The sequence below is a fragment of the Clarias gariepinus genome, chromosome 11, assembly GCF_024256425.1.
Source record: "Clarias gariepinus isolate MV-2021 ecotype Netherlands chromosome 11, CGAR_prim_01v2, whole genome shotgun sequence".
Taxonomy (NCBI): domain Eukaryota; kingdom Metazoa; phylum Chordata; class Actinopteri; order Siluriformes; family Clariidae; genus Clarias; species Clarias gariepinus.
The window spans coordinates 2,516,975-2,540,151 of NC_071110.1; the positions used below are offsets into that span (position 1 = coordinate 2,516,975).

The following is a 23,177-nucleotide window of genomic DNA, read 5'->3' on the forward strand; positions in this document are numbered from 1 at the left end:
GTCCCTGCAGGAAGCATGATTCACAACAGTCTGTATGACTATCAGTCCAAAATCAAGTGTTTTTTAATGGCAGCCAACTGCACCAAATAATACACCTATTCCTGAAAGGTCTAGATCTAATCGAATCAGAAAAATCCACAAGACAAAACAAGTCTACAGACAGCTGGATATCATTTTGTCATGTACTATTCAGGAATGTTGTGAATATCCGGTTCTCCTAATTCTTTATTTGATAATGTACCCTAGCTTCTAGTTTGGGCTATAACATGATATTCATTTAATATTGACAACCAAACAATAATAATAATAATAATAATAATAATAATAATAAACATCTTTCTCAAGCTTCTACTGAGTTACACATATCAGATGTGTAAACGCTACATTCTTCAAGACAATTTTTATTTTCTATAAATGATGTTGTCATTTAATACGTGTCTGCTAATATAAAACCTGCTCAAGGAACAAACCCCTAATCTAGGATTTAAGCTGTTTGCTTTCATAGAAAAATGCCTAAAAAGCATTACCTACATGAAGGTATAACTACTACACCCTAAGTTAATACATTTACATAAGATTGCTGCTTATGAGTTTTATGGTTAACACAGTCCAGATTTTTTTATTTTTTTATACTGCTGTCCATGTCTAAAGAGAGTTCTCATATAACTCCAATATATTCTACAGAAGTGACAGCAGTCAAGTACAAAGGAATCAGAATATAAATAACAATGAGTAGATTACAGTAGTACAGATTACAGTAGTTAACCACAATAAATGCCATGAATTTTAACAAAGCATCATAATGCAAAAACCCTTATGGAAATTGTTTAACAGTGTAATTGCATTATATTCTTAGATTGTGTATTTTGTACTGTACAGTTATTTTATTTTAATTTTATATTTTATTTTATTCTTTCTTACTTAAACTTACCCTTTATTTTATTTTTCATATTTATTTCCAATTTATAATCAGTAATAGTCAGAACAAAAATAGCAGAACATCGTATAATTTCTTTTAGGCTTTCCTTGCTTTGAGGATTAGGGCAATTAAACCTTGTTTTATACTTGTCATAAATTCTTCCCTGTCTATTCACTCTTTTAATGCATTGATGAGTACATTTTCAATTCTTCCAAAAGGAAAAAAGGAGAAAAAAAGCAAAGCCAAAACCTTTTTAATCATCTTTTAGAATGTCTTTTCCAGTGATATGAAACAGATACCTAGAGCCTTTAGTGAAACTAACTTTCCTTTATTCATTTTCATATAACACAGGGATGTTCAGAAAATGGTTGCTTTCATGAAACAGAAAGTTTTGCTGCCACAGCCTCAATAAACTTTTCATTCTCTTTTATCATACCACTAATTTACCATAGAACCTTGCTTCTCTTGCTAGAAGATGCTGTTGTGGCTAAATGAGCAAAGCCCCACAACTACTGTACATTCCAAAATTCAAAGGAAATCGTTCCCTGTTTTGTCGAGATTGTTTTAACTGAAATATAAATCTGGACTCTTAAGAAAAATCACATGAGGGCATGATGGTCAGGTGTCGATAAACATTTTTACATACAGTATAGTGTAAATGATAATGTAACCACAATAAAATTACATTAGTATTACAGAATTTGGCACTGTTGCTTAGGGAAAAAATAAATCTGAAGCTCTAGTTATTTTCCCCCCAAAACCATTTCATTTATTATCACATAACCTTGTAGTTGAGTTAGTACCCATACAGAACCCAGCATACAGAGGCTGAGTGAATGTGGTGCGCACTCTGTGGAGGAGCCTCATTGTGTAAGAGACACTGTAGAAGGACAGAGTTCCAGCATTGTAATCTACATACACTCCTATTCTGGAGGACGCTGGACCTCGGAGCTCAGTCTCAATGCTGTTGTGCCGGAAAGATACAGAGGAAGAAAAACACCTCAGACTCCAGGACTGACTGTTGAATCCAAACACACACTCATCACCCTGTCCTTTCCTGCTGATCCCTTGATATGAGACTGATATTAACACACCATCACCGCTCCACTCCACCTCCCAGTAACAGCGTCCACACACACTCTCCTTACACAACACCTGAGACCAGGAGTCAAATCTCTTCGGATGATCAGAGTATTGCTGTCGTGTCCTAATACGTGTCACCGATCTGTTCTTCTCAGACAGAATGAGTTCATAATTTGCTGTTTTGGGATCCAGAGTCAGATAACGGAAATCTAAAACAATAAAATGACCACAGGTTGGATTTAAATTTTTATAATAAATATGTGTGAGAGTGTACTCATGCTCTGTATAAAACACTTGCGATACGGGCTCTTAATCAGTACACCACACAGTACTGATCCATTTTGCACATCACAAATATGTTTTTTGCAGTCACTCTGCACATTCTGGACATTCGTTTACACTAGTGGTCACTGCACAACTACACTTCCTGGTCATTAGTTAAATCACTCTATCACAAGTCACTTTAAATAAATCACTTTCGAGCATATTTGCACGCACAAGACACTTTAAATATGTGGATTGCACAGCCCCTGGACATTACCATTTTTATTACCATTTATATCTAACTTTATTTCACACAAAAATTCCTAAAAATCTACATCTACTTTGTACAGCTGTTTTTCTTATTGTTCCATATTTTTTTCATATATTTTCTTATATTGTGTTTTTTGTACTGTACAGTTATTTTATTTAAATTTTATATTTTATTTTATTCTTTCTTAGTTAAACTTACCCTTTATTTTATTTTTCATATTTATTTCCTATTTATAGTTTTTTATTTTAAGGTCATGAGCAGTTGTCAAAGCATTTTACTGCATACACATTGTACTGTACACATTGGCGGCATGGATTCGATTCCTGGCCATCTCAATTCCCGTCTCTGTGTGCATGGAGTTTGCATGGTCTCTCTGTACTTGATGGGTTTCCTCCGGGTACTCTGGTTTCCTTCCACAGTCCAAAACCATGTAGGTTAGGTTAATTGGCGTTTCTTAAATTGCCAATAGTGTGTGAATGAGTGTGTGAGTGTGTGTATGTCTGTGTGCCCTGCAATGGATTTGCACCCTGTCCAAGATATACCCCGTCTCGTGCCCTAATTTTCCTGGGACAGGCTTCAGGTCCCCGCGACCCTGAATACAGGATAAAGTGGTATACAAGATGAGTGAGTATAGATAAAGCACACAATGTGATTTTGGCTGAAATATAAGTATTATTATTATTATTATTATTATTATTATTATTATTCAGTCAAGTGTGTGTGTGTGTGTGTGTGTGTGTGTGTATGTGTGTGTCATTCCTCACCTTTATATTGCCAACAGTCTGTTTCAGGTCCTCCACCTTTTTTTTTTATTTTCCTGGGTCCTCTGCTGGGATTGTTCCTGCTCAATTTTTAGTTCTTTCTTTCCAAATAAAAATTTAATTTTTCATTTTATTTAATTATATGCTCTCTAAAACTCTAATTTATTCTTCTGCATTGTAATTGATCGTAAAAATTCTGTTTCATCTACAATTTGTTAGAATTGGACTCTACTGCTCCATATCAATAGGAAGTGGGAGTGAATTAGCAAGACAGTGAGGTCCAAGAGATCCTCACCTTCTAAGCATTTCATCAGTGATGTTATGTAACTGTATTTCATTGCCTTGTAGCATACATGTGCAAGGACAACAAAGTCTAATCTAATCTAATCTAATCTAAATGTAACAGCAAATGTCCACGTCTATCAAAAGCTTCTCAGCAGTCAGTCCACCTCCCCACCTTAATTGTTTTAAAAGTAACAGTACTTGTATTTGGTACTTCTGGCCCACATGTAAGTTATGCACATGTAGTGTTACAGATCACAGTAGACATTGACACACTGAGTTCACTTCACTCCAATCTATTCTCTCATCTCACATATCTCCGAAGTATCCTTCACAAAACTACTACCAGTAACCTCATGCACTCCCCCAGACCCAAACTGTGGTGGTATTTAAGCTCTAAAAATTCCAGTCCAGAAATCTGACTTCATCCTGGTTTTAGCTTCAGCCTTTTCTTTTTCCGGGCACTAAGTAAAACCTGGAGCACACCAGAAAGACCAGGGCAAAAGACCAGGTTTGCTTATGTTATGGAGTTGTTGATTCTATAAGGTGTGTCTTGCATTGTCTCATCTTAAAATCCAAAAGGTGTTTAAATACACTGAATGATCTAATAAGTTAACACCTTACAGTACATACAATAACAATTTGATATTAAATAAGAATTAACCAGATGGAAGTCATAGATCCATTTTAAATCAACTAAACACAACTAAACAAATTATAAGTATCTGTGAAACTGACCCATTGACAGCAAATCATTAAAAAAGAGTTTTTAAAATTTTCAAATGCATATGCCTTTCATGGGGACAGGGTGGCTTGGTGGTTAAGGTGGTTAAGGTGGACCAGGATGTCCCCAGTTCGAGCCTGACACTGTCAGGTTGCCACTATTGGACTCTTGAGCAGGGTCCTTCACCCCTCAGATACAGTGTTCAGGTACAATTGGGCATTAAGCTGGCGACCCAACCCTGTAAATAACTGTCACAGGAACAATGGATGTATATCTGAAGTGACAACACTTTCTGGCCAAAAAAAGCCACCGTTTGTATTTAATGAAGTGAATACTTAAGAGCCATGTATCGGATAATTACTGCAGTATTTATTATGTTTTAGCTGGCACCAACAACTGATGCACTGAGTAGCATTGCATTCTTAAATCCATGTCGAAAGAAATATCCCATGATCATAAAAAAAAATTATTAAATTGTATGTATATAGCGCTTTATATGACGTAAAGCAACTTTACAGAACTAAACAGACATGCATTTGCATAAGGTTACAAAAAATAAGTAAAAAATACAGTTCTATAGTTTATTTGTCAACAAAACTTCAGGTTGTCTTACAAACACACAAATAGAAACAGAAACTGTTGTCTAAATAAAGACAGGCAATAGTATTGGAATCTACTGTTTTAGTTCAGACCTGGTTTGTTGATTCTTGCTGTTCCACAGGGACTGAATAGATTCATTTTTAAAAAAACATAAGATTTAGCAATAACACATCAGACAAAACATTCTATAGTTTAAACTATGTACTTAATTTCAAACTACCTAACAAAAACTATAAAATGTCCCCTATGCAGATGAAAGTAAAATAATAATGATAAGAACTAACACACGCAAATATGCAGCTTCCAGCCGTGAATTCAAACTACAAGTGGAGAATAGACGAGCCAATCCAGAAACCAAGAATGTGCACACCTCCAGTTTCTGATTGGCTGGTATTGCCCCAATTTTAGTTTCTGGTTGGCTGGAACTGTGGCAGAGTTCTAGCGCTGCTGCAGTCCGAGCAAGTGTAGCAACAGTGTGATATTAGCATACTTATACTTAATATATTAACTAATGGTACACTTTTTTGTTAGTATCTTTGCAATGTACTATAAAAGATTTGAATATATTTCTAATACACAAAAGTGTACTTTTTTCTTTAGGGTAGTTACTGTTTATTTTAAAGACTCATTCTACTGTACAATGGACATATTTTAATATATGCTAAACCCTTTTACTATTATGTCATTTTGGATCACATAACTTTACAGTTGAGTTATAAAATACCCAGAACCCAGCATACAGAGTTTGAGTGAATGTGGTGTGGACTCTGTGGAGGAGCATCATCGTGTCAGAGACATTGTAGAAGGACAGAGTTCCTTCACTGTGATCCACATACACTCCTATCCTGGAGAAGGCTGAACCTTGGATCTCGGTCTCAACATTGTTGTGCCAGAAAGAGACAGAAGTAGAAGAACATCGCAGGCTCCAGGACTGATTGTTCCGTCCAAACATACTCTCATCACCTCGTCCTTTCCTGCTGATCCCTTTGTATGAGACTGCCATGTACACACCACCACTCCACTCCACCTCCCAGTAACAGCGTCCATACACACTCTCCTTACACAATGCCTGAACCCAATAGTCAAATCGCTCTGGATGATCAGAGTATTGTTGATCTGTCCCACTGCACACCATTGCTCTGTTCTTCTCCTTCAGAACAAGTTTAGGGTATGCCGTGTTAGGATCCAGGGTGAAATATTTGAAATCTAAAAAACAATAAATGTCACTGAAGGCTGCTCATTATAGGATTTATAATACATGTTTCTGTCCGATCAATTGTGTTGTTGTTTTTTTTTTTTTTGAAGATTTACTCCTTAATTTAGTCATACCTACTTTCCATCCGTTACTAGGGGGCTTTTATATTAAGGCTACTACTACGACTCAGAGAGAGCCAAAGACTATTACGTGTTTCCTCCGAACCGTGCACATGCTGCTAGCTAACCGCATCTTTTCAAACTCACGCTCACTCACTATTGAGGGTGGCGTAACACACTCGGAGAACAGCACTATCTTCTCCTTACCCCTGTGAGAGCTCACAGATACCCCTGATTGGCTGTAGAGCCGTGATTGATGTGATAGTCTTGACCACCCCCATCCCACTCCCGCTGAGGGAGCTCAGTCAAGACCCTGGCTGACCATCGCAAGCTCTCTCTCGACCCTGGCTGAGGCTGCAGCATCACCGGGGAATGACTCATTATCTCTATATGATATCGCAAGCACTTTAACACTGTGCTACTTGGGGGCCATAATTGTGGTTTAATATTACCCAACATCACCCCTCAAGTTCAAATGTGTAGCTAAACATTTACACTTACACTGCAGGAAATCCTTTCTGCTTTTCGGTTCAGAGAGCAACATCTGACCTGCTGAAGCTGTGAAGACAGAGACAAAGTGGAGATAAGAATAATGTGGAAACAGTGGAAAGAATAAATATGAAAAATTTTATTCCTTCCTGGTTTCAGAGTGGCACCTCAATAACAGATATTATTTATGGTGATATCTTTGTGTAATATGTGGGTTGACTAGTGGGTAAAATCAGTATTAGATTTCAAGGCATAATTCTTGTTACATGCAAACAGGATTACATAAATATATACTGTACACCGCCTGGCCAAAATCAAATATACTAATATTTTGTTTGCCGTCCTTGTTTTGATAATAGACATGACATCCTTTATGTAAAATTGTGGACTGTGGGAGGAAACCGGAGTAGCCGAGAGAAACCCACCAACCCACTCCAACTCTACCCACAGACCAAATGTGGGATTTGAACCCACAACACTACTGTGCCATCTGTGTATATTTTTCATTACCCTTTAAAAAAGCAATATTTTAGCTTTTAAAATGATTAAATATCATACATCATGATTACGCTGTTTATTCATTTACTGCAAACCCTCTGATAGACCCAGTGACTTTTATGGGTGTCTGTGGCGGATTCAAGTACACCTAGTTTTAACAAATGTTTGACAAATAGTGTTAATCTAATTTAAATAAAGTCTTTTGAGTCTCTGAATTATAAGAACTTGTTTACCTTCTGAAAGAATTTTGCTGATTTTTTTCCCACAGATTTCCTCGATTTGTTTTTTTAGACGTGAGAGCGATTTCATCACTCCATCAAATGTGAGATGTTGATTGACAGTGAAGCTGGGTGAGTCCTCACATCCAGGAGAAACACAGAGAGACGGGAAACTCTACAGAGAGGAAACACATCATAGAGAAGGAGAAAAGTGTAGGAGAGGAACGAATGAATCTCAGACTGAATCAGACCAAAGACACACTTGTGATCTCAGACAGGAACATTTATTGTTGCTGTAATGAGCTTTTAGGAGGAAACTTTGTGAGGAACAGCGCCCTCTGTAGATCAGACAGTGAGTGTTACCTGGAGGAAGTGGATGTCATCGTGTGTGTGTGAAAGCTGTTCCAGCTCAGTGACTCTCCTCTTAAGATCAGCAATCTCCTGCTCCAGTTGCTTCAGGAGTCGTTCAGCTCGACTCAGTTCAGCTTTCTCCTGAACTCTGATCAGCTCCGTCACCTCCGAGCGCTTTTTCTCCATAAGGCTGATCAGCTCAGTAAAGATCCTCTCATTCTCATCTACTGCTGCCTGTGAACGCCTCTGTTAGAACACACACACACACAGACGCACACACAGACACACATACACAAAGAACTTTCTTATAAAATCAGATCCTTTTTTGTTTTTTTTGTGTGTGTGTGTGTGGGGGGGGGGTGGTCGGGGGGTAAAGCATGGGGTTAGCCCAAGTAAATAAAAGTATGTGCAGGCCAAAGCATACTTAAGTGTATCTTCTATAACGCTTTCTCCTGTATACAGGCGACCTGGAGCCTATTCCAAGAGGCTTAGGGCATGAGGCAGGGTACAGTACATCCTGGACATTCCTCCAAAGCAGGAGAGATCTCCTCTAGAGCAGTGATGTTTTGGGGCTGTCGCTGGGCAACATGGACTTTCAACTCCCTCCAAAGTTTTTCCATGGGGTTGAGATCTGGAAACTAGCTAGGCCACTGCAGGACCTTGAACTGCTTCGTTCCCTGGTGGTTTGTTTCGGATTATTGTCATGCTGAAAGACCCAGCCACATTTTATTCCCAATGCCCTTGCTAATGGAAGGAGGTTCTCACTCAAAATCTTACGATACTTGGCCCCAGTAGTATTAATGTCCTATTGTGTTACTGTTACTGTCAGTGAATATCTGTCCTGGTCCCTTATAGTCCAGGACAGATATTGGAAATTGGATGCTAATTAACTTCCTTCTGCCTAATCCTGATAAGAGAGAAGTTCTAGTCATAGGACCGCATACAGCTAGAAGTAAGATTTTAGATTACTCTGTAACTTTAGATGGCCTTTCTGTTCCATCAAGTGCAACAGTAAAAGACCTCTGTGTGATTATAGACTCCAGCCTAATATAGATAATATTATCAGGATAGCATTCTTTCACCTCAGAAATATTGCCAAGATAAGAAATATATTGTCGCTAAACGATGCAGAAAAACTAGTTCATGCTTTTATCACCTCTAGGTTGGACTATTGTAATGCCTTACTGTCTGGTTGTTCAACTACTGTAGGTGCATAAACAAGCTTCAGCTAGTCCAGAATGCAGCAGCGAGAGTCCTCACTAGAACCAGAAGATATGAGCACATCACACCTACCTTATCTTTACTTCATTGGCTCCCTGTAAAATTTTGCATTGTTTTTAAAACACTACGTTTGACATAAAGTATTAAATGGTCTCCCACCGCAGTATCTGAGTGAACTGCTAGTGTCTTACAAACCGCCACGCCTACTTCGATTGAAGGATGCAGGCTGCTTGTCAGTACCGCGTATTATGAAAAATACAGCTGGGGGCAGAGCTTTTTCTTACAAAGCCCCAAAGTTATGGAATAGTCTTCCAAATAGTGTTCGGGACTCAGACACAGTCTCAGTGTTTAAGTCCAGGCTAAAAACCTATTTATTTAATCAAGCATTTTTATAAATAGATTAGCCTTAGGTAAAGGAGCAGATCTGGGGGACTCATGGACGTAGAGTATTAGGTGAACTGGTATGTTTAGATCCTGTCTTCCTCACTCTCATTGATCACTCAGGTTTGCTGACGGTGAGGTGATTGGTTGCTTTACATCTCAGGAAGCCCTCATGTCTGTGTTTCCTTCTGGCTCTCCCTTTTAGTTATGCTGTCATAGTTAGTCCTGCCGGAGTCTCTGCTTGCACTCTACAGTAAATATACATTTACATTATACATTGTATGACTGTGACCAGACCTAACTGGTATCTCTTCTCTTCTGCTCTCTCTACTGCTCTTTCTCTTCCCTCTCTCCTTCCCTCTCTCCCTTTCCCTCTCTCTGTCGAGCTACACATGTCGTTCCTAAGCTGCCAGTGATCCAGACTCCCTCTGCCCTCCGGACCTGTCTGACTCATCCTGGTGCCCCGCTTCTGGTTGGAGATCTTGTCACATGGATGCCCCGTGTGTCTCTTTGGGATGCGTCTCGTGTCTGGTGATGGTTATCTTGACCTAGAAGACGGTTCTGGACTGGAATTTTTATACAAGTCCACCTGAGTTTTCAATAACTAACTGGACTCCATATTTACATCAATTAACATCAACTGTTAAGCTGAACTGCCTGCCAACTAACACACAGTATAAATGCAGATCAATTCCTGCTTTCTGTTTCACCCAAATGAGGATGGGTTCCCCGTTGAGTCTGGTTCCTTTCAAGCTTTCTTCCTACTACCATCTCACAGAGTTTTTCCTTGCCACTGTCGCAAAAGATTTCCTGTGGCGCTCTGTGGAACATTTTACGTAATCAGTCTCTGGCTAAAATTGCTCCTCTGGTTAGCGAAAACCCTGTATAGTGGGTGAGAAGGATTGTTCAAAATGGATTGTACTTTGGAAAGAATCCTCCTCCTAGCTACTTTTCATTTCGGCCTTTTTAATTGCCTTGTCCAGTCTGTTCGTATCAAACACCTTCATGTTACAGCCCCAACAGACCACAGCGTAAAAAATGACACTCGCCACAACGGTTCCATAAAACATCCGTAGAATGGTGTTACACCATTGGAGTAGGTGTATTATGGTGTCCTTTACTCCCATGAAAGGCTGATAGGCAAACTGAAGAGGGTCCAGAGAGGACTTCACCAGGGGACGAAGTGCATCCAGGATCAGTCTCTCCAACACCTTCATAATGTGCAATTTCAAAGCAACAGGCCTGTAGTCATTCTGGGCACAGGAACGTGATATTTTGGGGACCAATACAATACATGATTGTATTTCCACAATGCAGAGACTTTCTGTAGAGACAGACTTAAGGCTAAAGGGGTACTGGAGGACACCACAGAGTTGGGGAGCACAAGATTTCAGGACTCTGGGATTTATCTTGTCCGGACCAGCTTTACAGCTTTTGTAGGGCTGAGCTTGCTTAGGCCATATTTGACCTGATCCACTGAGATATTGAATGAGGGGAGTGCAGGAGTAGTGAATGTTTTTGTGTAGGGGAGGACATGGGAGCAGGAAGGTGGATTGGGGCTGAAGCTGGGGAAAGTGTGAGACATGGGGACATCAAATCTATTAAAGAAAGTGTTGAGATTGTTTGCAAATTCCACATTCCCCTCAATAGCCTTGCAGCTTGTCTTATAGCCATGGTGCTCCCCATGCCCCTCCACACCTCTCTCGTGTTGTTTTGATTTAGCCTTTTTTTCCAGTTATTTTCCCAATCCAGACATTCTCCCAGTTCTCTTCTGGATCATCCAAATGCTCTCTAGCAAACTTTAGACGGGCCGGGACATGTTACATGTTATCAGTAATGATTAGGCAGATTTTATTCATAAGGTTAACAGATTTAATTTGCACACGGTTACAAAAAAAAAGTTTCTATAGTCTTCAACAAAACTTCACGTTGTCTCACAAACACACAAACAAAAATATAAATTTTGTCTGAACAAAACAGGCATGTTTAATCAAGAATTCAAACTAGAAGTGGAGAACAACAGAGCTAATCCAGGAGCAAAAAATGTGCCTGCCTCTAGTTTCTGATTGGCTGGTGTTCACTAGGGAAGTGACGCTGGTAGTATTTTCTCACTCCTCACCTTAATAGTGGTCACAGTCTTTTCCAGCTCCTGCACCTCCTTCTGCTTCTTCTGGATCCTTGTCTGGGATTTCATCTGCTCCTCATTTAGCTCATTCTGAGAAAAAAGACATACATTTTATTAATTCTATGTTAAGGGCTAACTGTGTGAATATTAACTTTAGGTACAGATTTACACTTCCTGTAACTTCATATAACTCCCCATCTCTTTCTTCCTGCACTACAGATGAAGGTTTTATATTATGGGGCTTTCCTCAGTTCATACCCTGCATCAGACAAAGAGTTTTTCAGCTATCAGTACTCACCAATCTCTGTTTGATATCCTTGATATACATTATGAGCAGCTACTGTTTTTTTTATAGCTATGCACGCCTGTTTGGGCAACAATATTTAATATGACAGCTGTGGTTTCCACGCATTAGTTTCAATCAGTTTATCAACTGACTACCATCACTATTTCAAATAAACCCTATTGGCTAATTGTTATTGATAAATCTTGCTATCAAGACTTTTAGATGTATAACCGCATATGACATTAGGTAATTAAATTTTAACAACAAAAACAACAGTCAATTGTTATTTTAAGATAGTTCTTGCAAGAAAAGTATTGGGTCAAGTGCATTTTTAAAACCCATCAATGATGAAACTGTCTCTCATGAAGACCTTCCCAGGAAAACAAGACCAAAACTGAGCTCTGCTGCAGAGGAGAAGTTCATTTAGAGTCACCAGCCTCAGAAATCACCAATTAACAACCAGCACCTCAGATTAGAGCCGTTATGAAGCTTTACAGAGCAGAAGGAGCAGATAAACATCTCAAAATCAACTTTTCAAATAAGATTATTGTTTATAAATTGTCTCCTGTTTAAAGGATATATTTTGGATATTTTGGTGTGTCCAAACTTTCAAACTTTTGACAGAGGTGCTACCACAGTTGTAAAATGGGAATAAATTCAGTGATAATCACTATTGGCCTCCATGGTCCTATAAGGGAGCACCATTAGAGGTCGCTGTTTGTCATTTGTAGTTTTTGTTGGCTGACTCAGTTTCCCAGAAGGCACGTCGGTCAGGTGATGCGAGTGCACACCTGAGCTGAGGTAGCCATTAGTCCATCTACAAAATAGCTGTTTAGTCTGGGAAACTGGGTCGAGCATTATCATTTACACGACTGTCATTTATGTGGGCATTTTGTGTTGTTTTTGTTAAGTTTGTATTTTGATTTACGTTATGGTTGAGTTGGGCTCTCATATTGGGAATGTTTCCTGTATATGTTCTGTGTGTCTATGTTTTTGGAGCTGATTCAGTCATGTCATGTGTAGTGAAGTTCATGTGTATGTGAGTATTGTGGTTCTTGTCCCTCTGTTTTCGTGTGTGTTTAGGTAGAGCAGGTAAGTAGCTAGGTGTGTGTTTGGCTACTGTAGGAGCGTGTTTAGCTAAAAATCAAATGTTGAGCTAACTGTCATGCTTCTAGCCATAGCCCCTTTGTGTCTCTAGCCTTTGTGTTTCCTGCCTCCCTGGTTTCCCGGTGAGCCTAGCCTTTGAGTGTCCCTCATCTGTGTTTCTGTGCCCCGATTCCCTAGTGTTGTGTTGAGCTATTAGGTAAGTGTAGCTTAGTGCATGTCGGGCTAAAGACATGCTTAGCTAGATGTATGTGTAGCTGACTGTCATGGTTAGCTAATAGCCATGTCTAGCTCATTGCCATGTCTTTAGCCCTAGCCCTGTCTCTCGTCTGTCTTTAGCCCTAGTCCTGTCTCAGCTTCACGCATAGTTTGTGTCCTGTCACGTGTTTCGCCACAGGGTGTTTGCTAGGAGTCCTTCAGCCTGTTTTTCGCTACAGAGCTTGAACATAGTGTAACGGGTATTAGAGCCTGTTGGTGTCCCTTAGTCTGTGTCCTGCCTGAGAGCCGATGTTATTAAGTTTTGTTTGAGTTTGTTCCTTTGTTTGTTTTGTGTAGCAGCAATAAAATAGAGCTATGAAATTAGAATAAAAAAGATAGAGGATGGCATTAAAAATGGCATTTATGGGGCTTGTATTTAAATGTTAAGGAAACTTTGAGTTTGTGATGAAGGCCCTTTGAGAGATTACTTGCACTATTACTCACTTACTCCAGTAAGCCTAACACCTACATGTCAGAGTTCACAATACATCTGAGAATCGTTGATGTCATGAATGAACTGACAATTACATTTGTTGACAGATAATTTGATTATAGATTTTAATTTTAAAAAGATTTTAATGTATATTCACATTCAAGTAAAACACAGTCATATATGCTAATAAAACAACTGAATAAAACTAGATTAGAAACAGAATCTGCATAAATTTACATTAATGAAATGAAGAATAACATTGTCCAGTTCTCACCTGTTTTTCAGTCCTTTCTGCTTTAGTTGAAACCGTCTCATGGCCTTTGTGTTCATCCATCGTACACAAGTAACAGATGAAGCTTTGGTCAGTACGACAGTAGATCTCGATCGGTTTGTCATGCTGAAAGCAGATCTTCTCTTGGAGCTCACAGGCTTCCACTAACTTGTGCTTCTTAAAGGCAGGAGACTGATAGTGAGGTTGAAGATGGTCTTTACAATAGGATGCCTGACACACCAGACAGGAATTAACAGCTTTGCGTTTTCTCCCGGGGCAGGAATCACACTCCACATCTCCAGGTCCAGCGTAACAGTGAGCAGGAGAAGCAGGTTGGACTTCAGACTTCTTCAGTTTCTCCACCACTTCAGCCAGCATGGTGTTCCTGCGTAGAACAGGTCTTGGAGTGAAAGTCTCTCTACACTGAGGACAGCTGTAGACACCCTTTACATCCTCACAATCCCAAAAGTCATTAATACACACCTTACAGAAACTGTGGCCACAGGAAGTAGAAACTGGATCTTTTAGGAGGTCCAGACACACTGGACAGCTAAACTGATACTGATCGGTTGAAATACCTGCCATTTTGCAGGAGTCATACACACACAGGGAGAGAGAGAGAGAGAAAGGTTGGCTGAGTTTCGTTTTCTGGGAAAAGAGCCTAGTTCAGTTTGTGGTGTCAGAGATAGAGTGGGTGTGGCTTTAAAGAGACAGAATTTTTGTAGTGTAAATCATTTTCACTGATATAAATATTTATATAAATTGAATTTGGCTTTATACAAAGATATTGCATAGTTTAATGTATGTGTATTTTTTTATATATATATATATATATATATATATATATATATATATATATATATATATATATATATATATATACACACACAGTGGTGTGAAAAACTATTTGCCCCCTTCCTGATTTCTTATTCTTTTGCATGTTTGTCACACTTAAATGTTTCTGATCATCAAAAACCGTTAACTATTAGTCAAAGATAACATAATTGAACACAATATGCAGTTTTTAAATGAAGGTTTACGTTATTAAGGGACTTTTTTTCTCCCTAAATAATAAAAACCGTCATTTAAAAACTGCATTTTGTGTTTACTTGTGTTATCTTTAACTAATAGTTAAATGTGTTTGATGATCAGAAACATTTAAGTGTGACAAACATGCAAAAGAATAAGAAATCAGGAAGGGGGCAAATAGTTTTTCACACCACTGTGTGTGTAAAATATATATATATCTATCTCTATCTCTATCTCACAGGACTGTTTATGCATAAAAAAATAGATGGTGCTGACTTATTTAACCACACAATTGACACATTCAATTCACAAAAAGTTGAAATAAATAAAATAAAAACAAATGTACAAAGCAGTTTATAATCAAGTCAGTATTTTTTATTAGATATATGAGGGAACAAATAAGCAAAACTCTACAAGAGACAGAAGAACCATCAAAAGACACTTGGCTAAATCGGACCTTTGTAGTCTGACTATTGTACAGTAAATCTTGCTAATAAACAACTATAGAATGATGGTGTTTAAATGGGCCACATTACACCTGTGCTTTCTACCTGTCTATGTTGGATTTACAGTATTTGGTTTAGTAAGAAAAGTAGAACTTATCCTAATATAAAAAGAGTAAATAAAATGGATTTCAAAATGATTTTTACATTTAAATTTAAATAATTGTTTGTCTAATTGTTAGCACTTTTATTGTTACAACATCACATTATATTAGGCACCGAGATGTCAGAAATGTCTTTGCTAAAACATGGAACATATTTTATTTTATGTACCTACTGTACTTATGATGTCCAAAAAGTACTTCAATTAAACATTATATCAAATAACACTATTTTCCTTACAATAACATTCTGCTATACAGATGTGGCCACGTTTTTTCCCGTGGAAGTCTGCAATTCGTCTCGCTGAGTGCCGCTCAATCCCGCAAGCACCATTTTATGATTTAAATAAATGTGCTTTACAGAATATCAGATGGCGCATGGAATGACTTTATCTAAAAGCCAGACCAAATTGTTCCTTCACTGCTTTCAATTCGGTTGTTAATTATGCCTCTACTGTAGATACGGTACATACATAAAGTATCTGATAAATTACACTTTAAAAAATAAAACTGTGCTGTACTAAATTTTTTTGGCGAATCATTTTTACACTTAAAAATATTGAGTATATATAAAAGTTCTCATGTAAAATCATGTCAAATATACACCATGAAGTACAAGTCAGTAAAAAAATTAAGTAGACCTGAATAACTCTATTTAGTACAATGATGTACAAAATTAAGTAAATGTAATGAAAATCAGAAGTTAATGCAATGGTTACCCCAAGTGAAAATGAGTAAAATAATTGAGTAGATATAATTGAAATGCAAGATAGAAGAAACTGAAAATTTTAATATTATTTAACAAACAAATGTGCTAAATTTACTAAATATTTTAACTGAATTTATTTTATACTGCTTTAACACAGAATTATTATGTTACACTTATTAAAAAAAAAAAAAAAACTATATTCAGCCTTTACTCAAGAGGTATTTTTATTCAGGTGCATGTGTGTGCAGACCTTCTCAGGTCTTAAAGAAGCAATGACAGTTTAAATGAAGACAGGACACTGAATATCCGTTTGATGATGCGACAAATGTGCAGAGCTTACACTGCCATCCTATAAGCTGGCACCTAAAAAAAGAATTATAGTATACAAGTAAGTACAAGTGTGACTGGTACTGTAAAGTCTACCAGACTGGTAAAATAGTAATTCTGTTCAAATACATATTTTTTGGACTATTATACATACTAATATACGAGTGGTGTTCAAGTAGGGCCAGGAGTAGCTCAGTGGTTAAGGTATTGGACAACGTTTCGGAAGAGCCCCGGTTCAAACCCCACAACCACCAAGTTGCCACTGTTGGGCCCTTGAGCAAGGCCCTTAACCCTCAACTGCTCAGATGTGTAATGAGATAAAAAATGTAAGTCGCTCTGGCTAAGAGCATCTGCCAAATGCCCAAATGTAAATGTAAGTCAAAGCAGGACTTGTGATGAAAATTCTATAAAACTAAGACATAAAACTGATTTGAATTTACAGAGTCCATTGCTGGAATGCTTTTACAAAAAACGGACTGCTTTGATGGCATTTTGCTCTTGCAGAACAATGTAAAACCTTACATATAGAGAAAGAAATAAAGGGAGCTTTTACTCTAATACGTGTGTTCTGTTATTCTGCACAATTAAAGGTCCCACATTGACTTGAATGTCCCTTGTACATGTCTTTGTCCCTTCTATAAAAATGATACTTAACTTTATTTACACATTACTATTAACTATATACTTCTTTTTTTTACTTTAGTTAATGGAAAATATAGTACACTCTAGTGGAAAACTTGTATATTCTGGATTCATTATAGATAAAGTGAAATATCTTAAGGATTGTTTAAATTTCTATCTTGGATTCAATGGTTACACATTTAATACTTCTGTAAGTTTTAAAAAGTTGACATTTACCTCCCGTTCTATCTTTATTCAACTTCTCTCCTTTAGTTGGTGCTATGAAAGAGATATTAAAATATACGATACATCCTGGAAGTATTCACAGCACATCACATTTTGTTATGTCACAGCCTGTTTCCCCTGATCATCCTGTTTCCCCTGATCATCCTTGAAATGTTTCTGCAGCTTAATTGGAGTCCACTTGTGGTAAATTCAGTTGATGGACATGATTTGTAAAGGCACACACCTGTCTTTATAAGGACCCACAGTTGACAGTTCATGTCAGAGCACAGACCCAGCATGAAGTCATAGGAATTGTCTCGAGGCACAAATCTGGAAAAGGTTACAGAAAAAATTCTGCTGCTTTGAAAGGTCCCAATGAGCACAGTGGCCTCCATCATCCATAAGTGGAAGAAGTTCAAAACCACCAGGACTCTTCCTAGAGCTAGCCGGCCATCTAAACTGAGCGATGAGAAGGGCCTTAGTCAGGGAGGTGACCAAGATCCTGATGGTCACTCTGTCAGAGCTCCAGAGGTCCTCTGTGGGGAAAGTGAGAACCTTCCAGAAGGACAACCATCTCTGCAGCAATCCACCAATCAGGCCTAAATCAGTTTCTCATGGTCTGAGGGTCCTTTAGGTGCCTTTTGGCAAACTTCAGACGGGCTGCCATGTGTCTTTTACTAAGGAGTGGGTTCCGTCTGGTCACTTTACCATAAAGGCCTGATTACATGTACAGTGCATGTGTCCCCTCACAGGACCCGTAAGAAGTAAATACCAAAATGTTACTTGTACTGTACTGTTTTATTACTTATATTGTTATTACTGAACATTTTTACAATTTAAAATGCTTGTGTTGTCCTGGTTTGAGCAGCTGTTATTATGCAATGTAATACTATATATATATATATATATATATATATATATATATATATATATATATATATATATATATATATAATTGCCACATTTGCAATTTAAGAATTATTTATGCCTATTGTTTTACTTTTTTAATAAAAATTTTTTTTTAAACTTTTTCTGTGGCTCGCCCCTTGGGTCATTTTTTGACTCTACCTTTTAATAACAGTTTTTGTTTTATATCCTTTCTGACGTGTTTATTGTATATTCTATACATACAGTATTTACAAAGCAATACTTTTTGGGGGGAATTTTTAATGTAACAGCTTTATATTATTGGGGACGCTTTTATTTCAAACCTCAAGTTATTTTATTACCAATTATACATTTGTTTAATAAACAGAGAAAATAAAAGTTAAACTGAGATAATCAGTTACACATTAAATTTTCACAGAAAATTGCTGTAAAATAAATACTGGATGTATACTATAAAATTACAGTAAATTGCTGGTGTCTGTGCTGCCAGTATTCTCCTGTAAATTGTGATAAATACAGAAATATACTGTGTTTTATGTTTACAGTAATAAACTATAAAGTCATATAACTGTGCTGCCAGTAATCTACTGTTAGCAGGAAAATAATTTACAGTGTATCTATACAAATGCGTTTTAAGGCCTCCCCAGTTCGAAAAGGAGCAAGGACAAATGTAGACAGGGCACTGAATATTCATGACCAAAGGTATCATGCTTTATTCATTAATACTTAAGAAGTGAAACTTTTGAAGGAGCGACAAATGGTATACCACATTTCCATACTAGCACCTAAAAATGGAAAGATATTGTTAAGTTACCATACAGTAAGTACAAGTGGGACTGTTTCTGTAAGGGCTGCCAGACTGGTAAAGTGGTGCTTCACATACAGTTGTGTTTAAAAGAATAGCAGTGTGTTAAAAAAGTGAGTAAAGCTCCATATCCATATAATAACTTTTCATTTAAATCACACAAATGCATTGGAAACCCTGCACATTCTATTCTGAATTACAACATGAAGAAAAATGTGCTAAATGAATAATTAGTTCACAAAAAGTAAAGAAAAACAAATATTGGTCTGTTTAAAAAAATAGCAGTGTCATTATTCATCTTTACAAAGTGATGAATTTACAGTTTAAACAAAAATGCTTGAAGTTTAATCTTTCTTGTGCATCTCTGAACTAATATTTAGTTGTATAACCATGGTTTTCATTTTTTGTCTCAGACACAGCATTTTTAATGTCAGCCCAGAAGTTTTCTATTGGATTAGGGTCTGGGAATTAGGCTGGCCACTCCATAACGTCAATCTTGTTGGTCTGGAACCATGATGCTGCTCGCTTACTGGTGTGTTTGGGGTCGTTGTCTTGTTAAAACACCAATTTCAAGGGCATTTCCTTTTCGGCATAAGGCAACATGACCTCTTTAGGTATTCCGAGGTACTCAAATTGATCCATGATCCCTGAAATGTAATAAATAGGCCCAACACCATAGTACGAGAAGCATCCCCATATCATGATGCTTGTGCCTCAATGCTTTACTGTCTTCACAGTGTACTGTGGTTTAAACTCAGCGTTTGGGGGCCTGACAAACTGTCTGCAGCCTCTAGACCCAAAAAGGACAAGCTTGCTTTTATCAGTCCACAAAATATTGCGCAATTTCTCTTTAGGCCAGTCAATGTGTTTTTTGGCGAACTGTAACCTCTTCAGCACGTCTTTTTTTTTAAAATGTGACTTTACGGGGGCTTCTTGCTGATAGCCTTCTGGTTTTGGTCTCCATTTTAGAGCATTTAATATCATTTTAGCAAAGCAGTCTATTATTTCCTGCACTTCTTTGTATGTTTTCCCATCTCTAATCAACTTTTGAATCAAAGTACGCTGTTCTCCAAGACAATGTCTAAAACGACCCATTTTATTTTTTAGAGAGAAATGCACAGAACAACCTTTTCTGCATTTATCCTTGAATTTTTTCATCCTTGAATACACCAGTTTTTCACAGAATAATTTACCTCTCTAATTAAACTTCACACTATTATTTTGAACACGACCCTTTTCGATTAATGATTTAATTACACAGAATCAGGTGCAGGTTGGGCCTGTTGGTTTCTATTACTCCACTACACCTACAAGTAAAATATTTACCAGGAAGAAATATAATTTCTCCCAAAAACAATTATTGATTTGTTTACTGATGTTGGACTGCTATTATTTTGAACACAACTGTACATACGTTTTGGACAAATACGTATCATTATATAGATCTACAAGTGGAGATCAGGATCCAAGTGATTGAAAGGGAAAATCTAATATAAAAAGGTGTACAAACAACAGGGATGACAGTCTTAAGAAGATTGTCAAGCAAAGCTGATTCAAGAACTTGGGAGAGGTTCACAAAGAGTGGAGTGAGGCTACAGTCATCAGGAGCCACCATGCACAGATGTCTTCATGAAATTGGCTACAATTGTAGCATCCATAGTATTAAGCCACTCCTGAACCAGAGACAACTTCAGAAGTATCTCACCTACTGTATAGTAAATTTAACAATGATAAACACACACACACGGGACTGACCATAGAGAACATTTAGGGAAGAGAACCACAATGGTGCCGCACAAATCCTCCACTGCCTACACGTGACATGCTCTGTCTCTAAAAGATGTTAGTGCCAGACATTGTATATTACTTTCAGCTATTCAAAACTGGTTTGGTCCGTGTTTCCTCCTTAAAGTGTCCGAGTGAAACATAAAATAATTATTCGAATATGCTGTGTTTTATATACTTGCCACTGTGGCTGTTGCTTCACACAAATAAGGCAACTAAATCCGCTGTGAAATCTGATGGAAAACTATCAGATTTCACAGATTTTTCAGATTTTTGTTTAACAGTACATGCTGCACTGTGTTAAACAAATAAATCTTTCCTCTTATACCAAATTTTAAGCAACTACATTAACGTGCTTTAAATGAAAAGTCTTTTGGATTAAACAAACAAGCAAAATTAGTATTATCCAAGTAGGAAAACACACGTCAATATTTACAGTGGCTGATCCACTTTGTAAATGTTTTAAAGATTTTTTTTTCCCATTCACATCAAATTGCAATGCAGAAAACATAAAAATTTTGATCACAACAAGTTTTTGTTCAGTTCATGTAATTCAACATGCTATTTTGCTTGGAGTAATTTTGGCAATGTTATACTTCCATGCTGCATGACCCAGGTTTTCTGCCATGGTTTGTTAGCCTTTGAGTGTTCTTATGAATATACATTGATACATTGATACATTGTTTTTTGTATGATTAAACATAAATATTTGCACAATATATGCAAATATTGTTATTTTCTATGTCATGTGTGTAAATAATTTTATGGTAAATCAAAGTGTGTGTGTATGTGTTGGGGGTTAGTGGGTAGTGGAACTGACTACCCAGGGCCCTAGTGACAGAGGGCCCTTGGAAACCTTGGAATGAAATATGAAAAATATGGATTTGGGTGATTTGGCCAGCGGCTGTTAAATATACCAACAGTCACATGCATTTGTTGTATCACTTTAACACTGCAATAATAAAATATATCATTTTATACAGGTAACGTGTACTGTATGTTTAGCATTAGAGGAAATGTCTGGGCGTGCACAGAGGAACGTTGTGTGCATGTACAGTGTGTGCTGAATCAATGCCCTTATTTTCAGGAACTCAAGCTTTACTGAAGAGTTGATCTGTCACGGAAACACCAGGCTCCTGAGTCTGAGTCTGTGCCTCCGTAACATGATATTTTTTTGGGCATTCATTTTGATATGTTCCACTTAAACAATAATCTGGTTTTCAGAGAACTTATAAAAAGGTGATATTAATAATAGTAATATTTCTTTCCATTATTATGATATTTACAAGGCAACAGAATAATTTTTGTGTTGATATAGTAGTCACCAATAGATTAAAATAGAATTATTTTTTACCACATAGGTTTCTATAGAATTGATTAGTCTTGTTTTGTGCCACTGAGTAATGAAAAACCTACTGCAACCTTATAACATGATTTATTTCATGCCAGGGCATGAAAGCGTGGTATGTGTTTGGGCTAAAATATTAACTTTCCATGTGAACCAAATAAAGAAATCTGGCATCTACATTGGCAAAACCACAGCTTCCTGCAGCAGCTTCTCTGACAATTATTTTCTATCTCTGTCAGCCTGCGTGTGTGCGCGTCATTAGACACTGTGCCCCTCCCCTTCACGCACGCACGCACACACATTTTTTTTATTGGGAAAATAAACAAGAAATTTCTCTAATAACACTCGAGTGCGCATACACACTTACAGGATCTCTGCTTTAAAGTAAAAATAAAACAAATTAACCTGCACTTTACCTTTGAAAAGAATCATGTTAGAGTGTATGTGTGTGTGAAGGGTGGAGGAGGAGGAGAACATTGGCTGGGTTGTGATCATGTGATGCTCGCCTTCAAAAACAAGAAGCGCATGTGTGCCACATGATACTTGGTACTTTATTTAAAAATTTTGCTCGTCTTGCGGAACATTTGCAAACTGGGTTACCCGCAATCCGAAGTTCCACTGAATCTGTTTCTTAGATATTTAGGTCAATCCCCCCCTTCTTAAAAGATAAAAAAAAACCTTCCCAAGAGTGTTTGCCTGATGTTACTTAGTCAGTAACCTAGTAACTGGTGTAACTTCAAAGCACTTTTGTAAGTCGCTCTAAACAAGATAATGTACAGTATATTCTTAAAGTACCTCAATGTCTAGTATGGGCTTCAACATTATATTTATTTAATACTGTCATATAAATAAAGGTTATACTGTAAATAATCTCTCTACAAGCATCTACTAAGTTATACAAAACATCATATGTGTAAAAGCTACATTGTTTGAGACAATTTTTATTCTGTTAATCTGCACAAAAAGAGAGTCCTCAGTCGATA

General features: G+C 37.4%; 1 protein-coding gene across 1 annotated transcript in view; it reads right to left on the reverse strand.

Annotated features, from left to right (window-relative positions):
• Positions 1–14,500, reverse strand: part of LOC128533232 (uncharacterized) — a 30,549-nt gene extending 16,049 nt beyond the window's left edge. The window contains exons 1-7 of the mRNA XM_053507491.1: positions 13,857–14,500; positions 11,496–11,591; positions 7,787–8,020; positions 7,439–7,598; positions 6,720–6,776; positions 5,592–6,110; positions 1,688–2,211 (exon numbers count right to left, since the gene is read on the reverse strand). Coding sequence (XP_053363466.1) covers positions 1,688–2,211; positions 5,592–6,110; positions 6,720–6,776; positions 7,439–7,598; positions 7,787–8,020; positions 11,496–11,591; positions 13,857–14,438 — 2,172 coding nt within the window. The 5' untranslated portion in view covers positions 14,439–14,500. The remainder of the gene's footprint in view (positions 1–1,687; positions 2,212–5,591; positions 6,111–6,719; positions 6,777–7,438; positions 7,599–7,786; positions 8,021–11,495; positions 11,592–13,856) is intronic.
• Between the last annotated feature and the right edge of the window lie 8,677 nt (positions 14,501–23,177).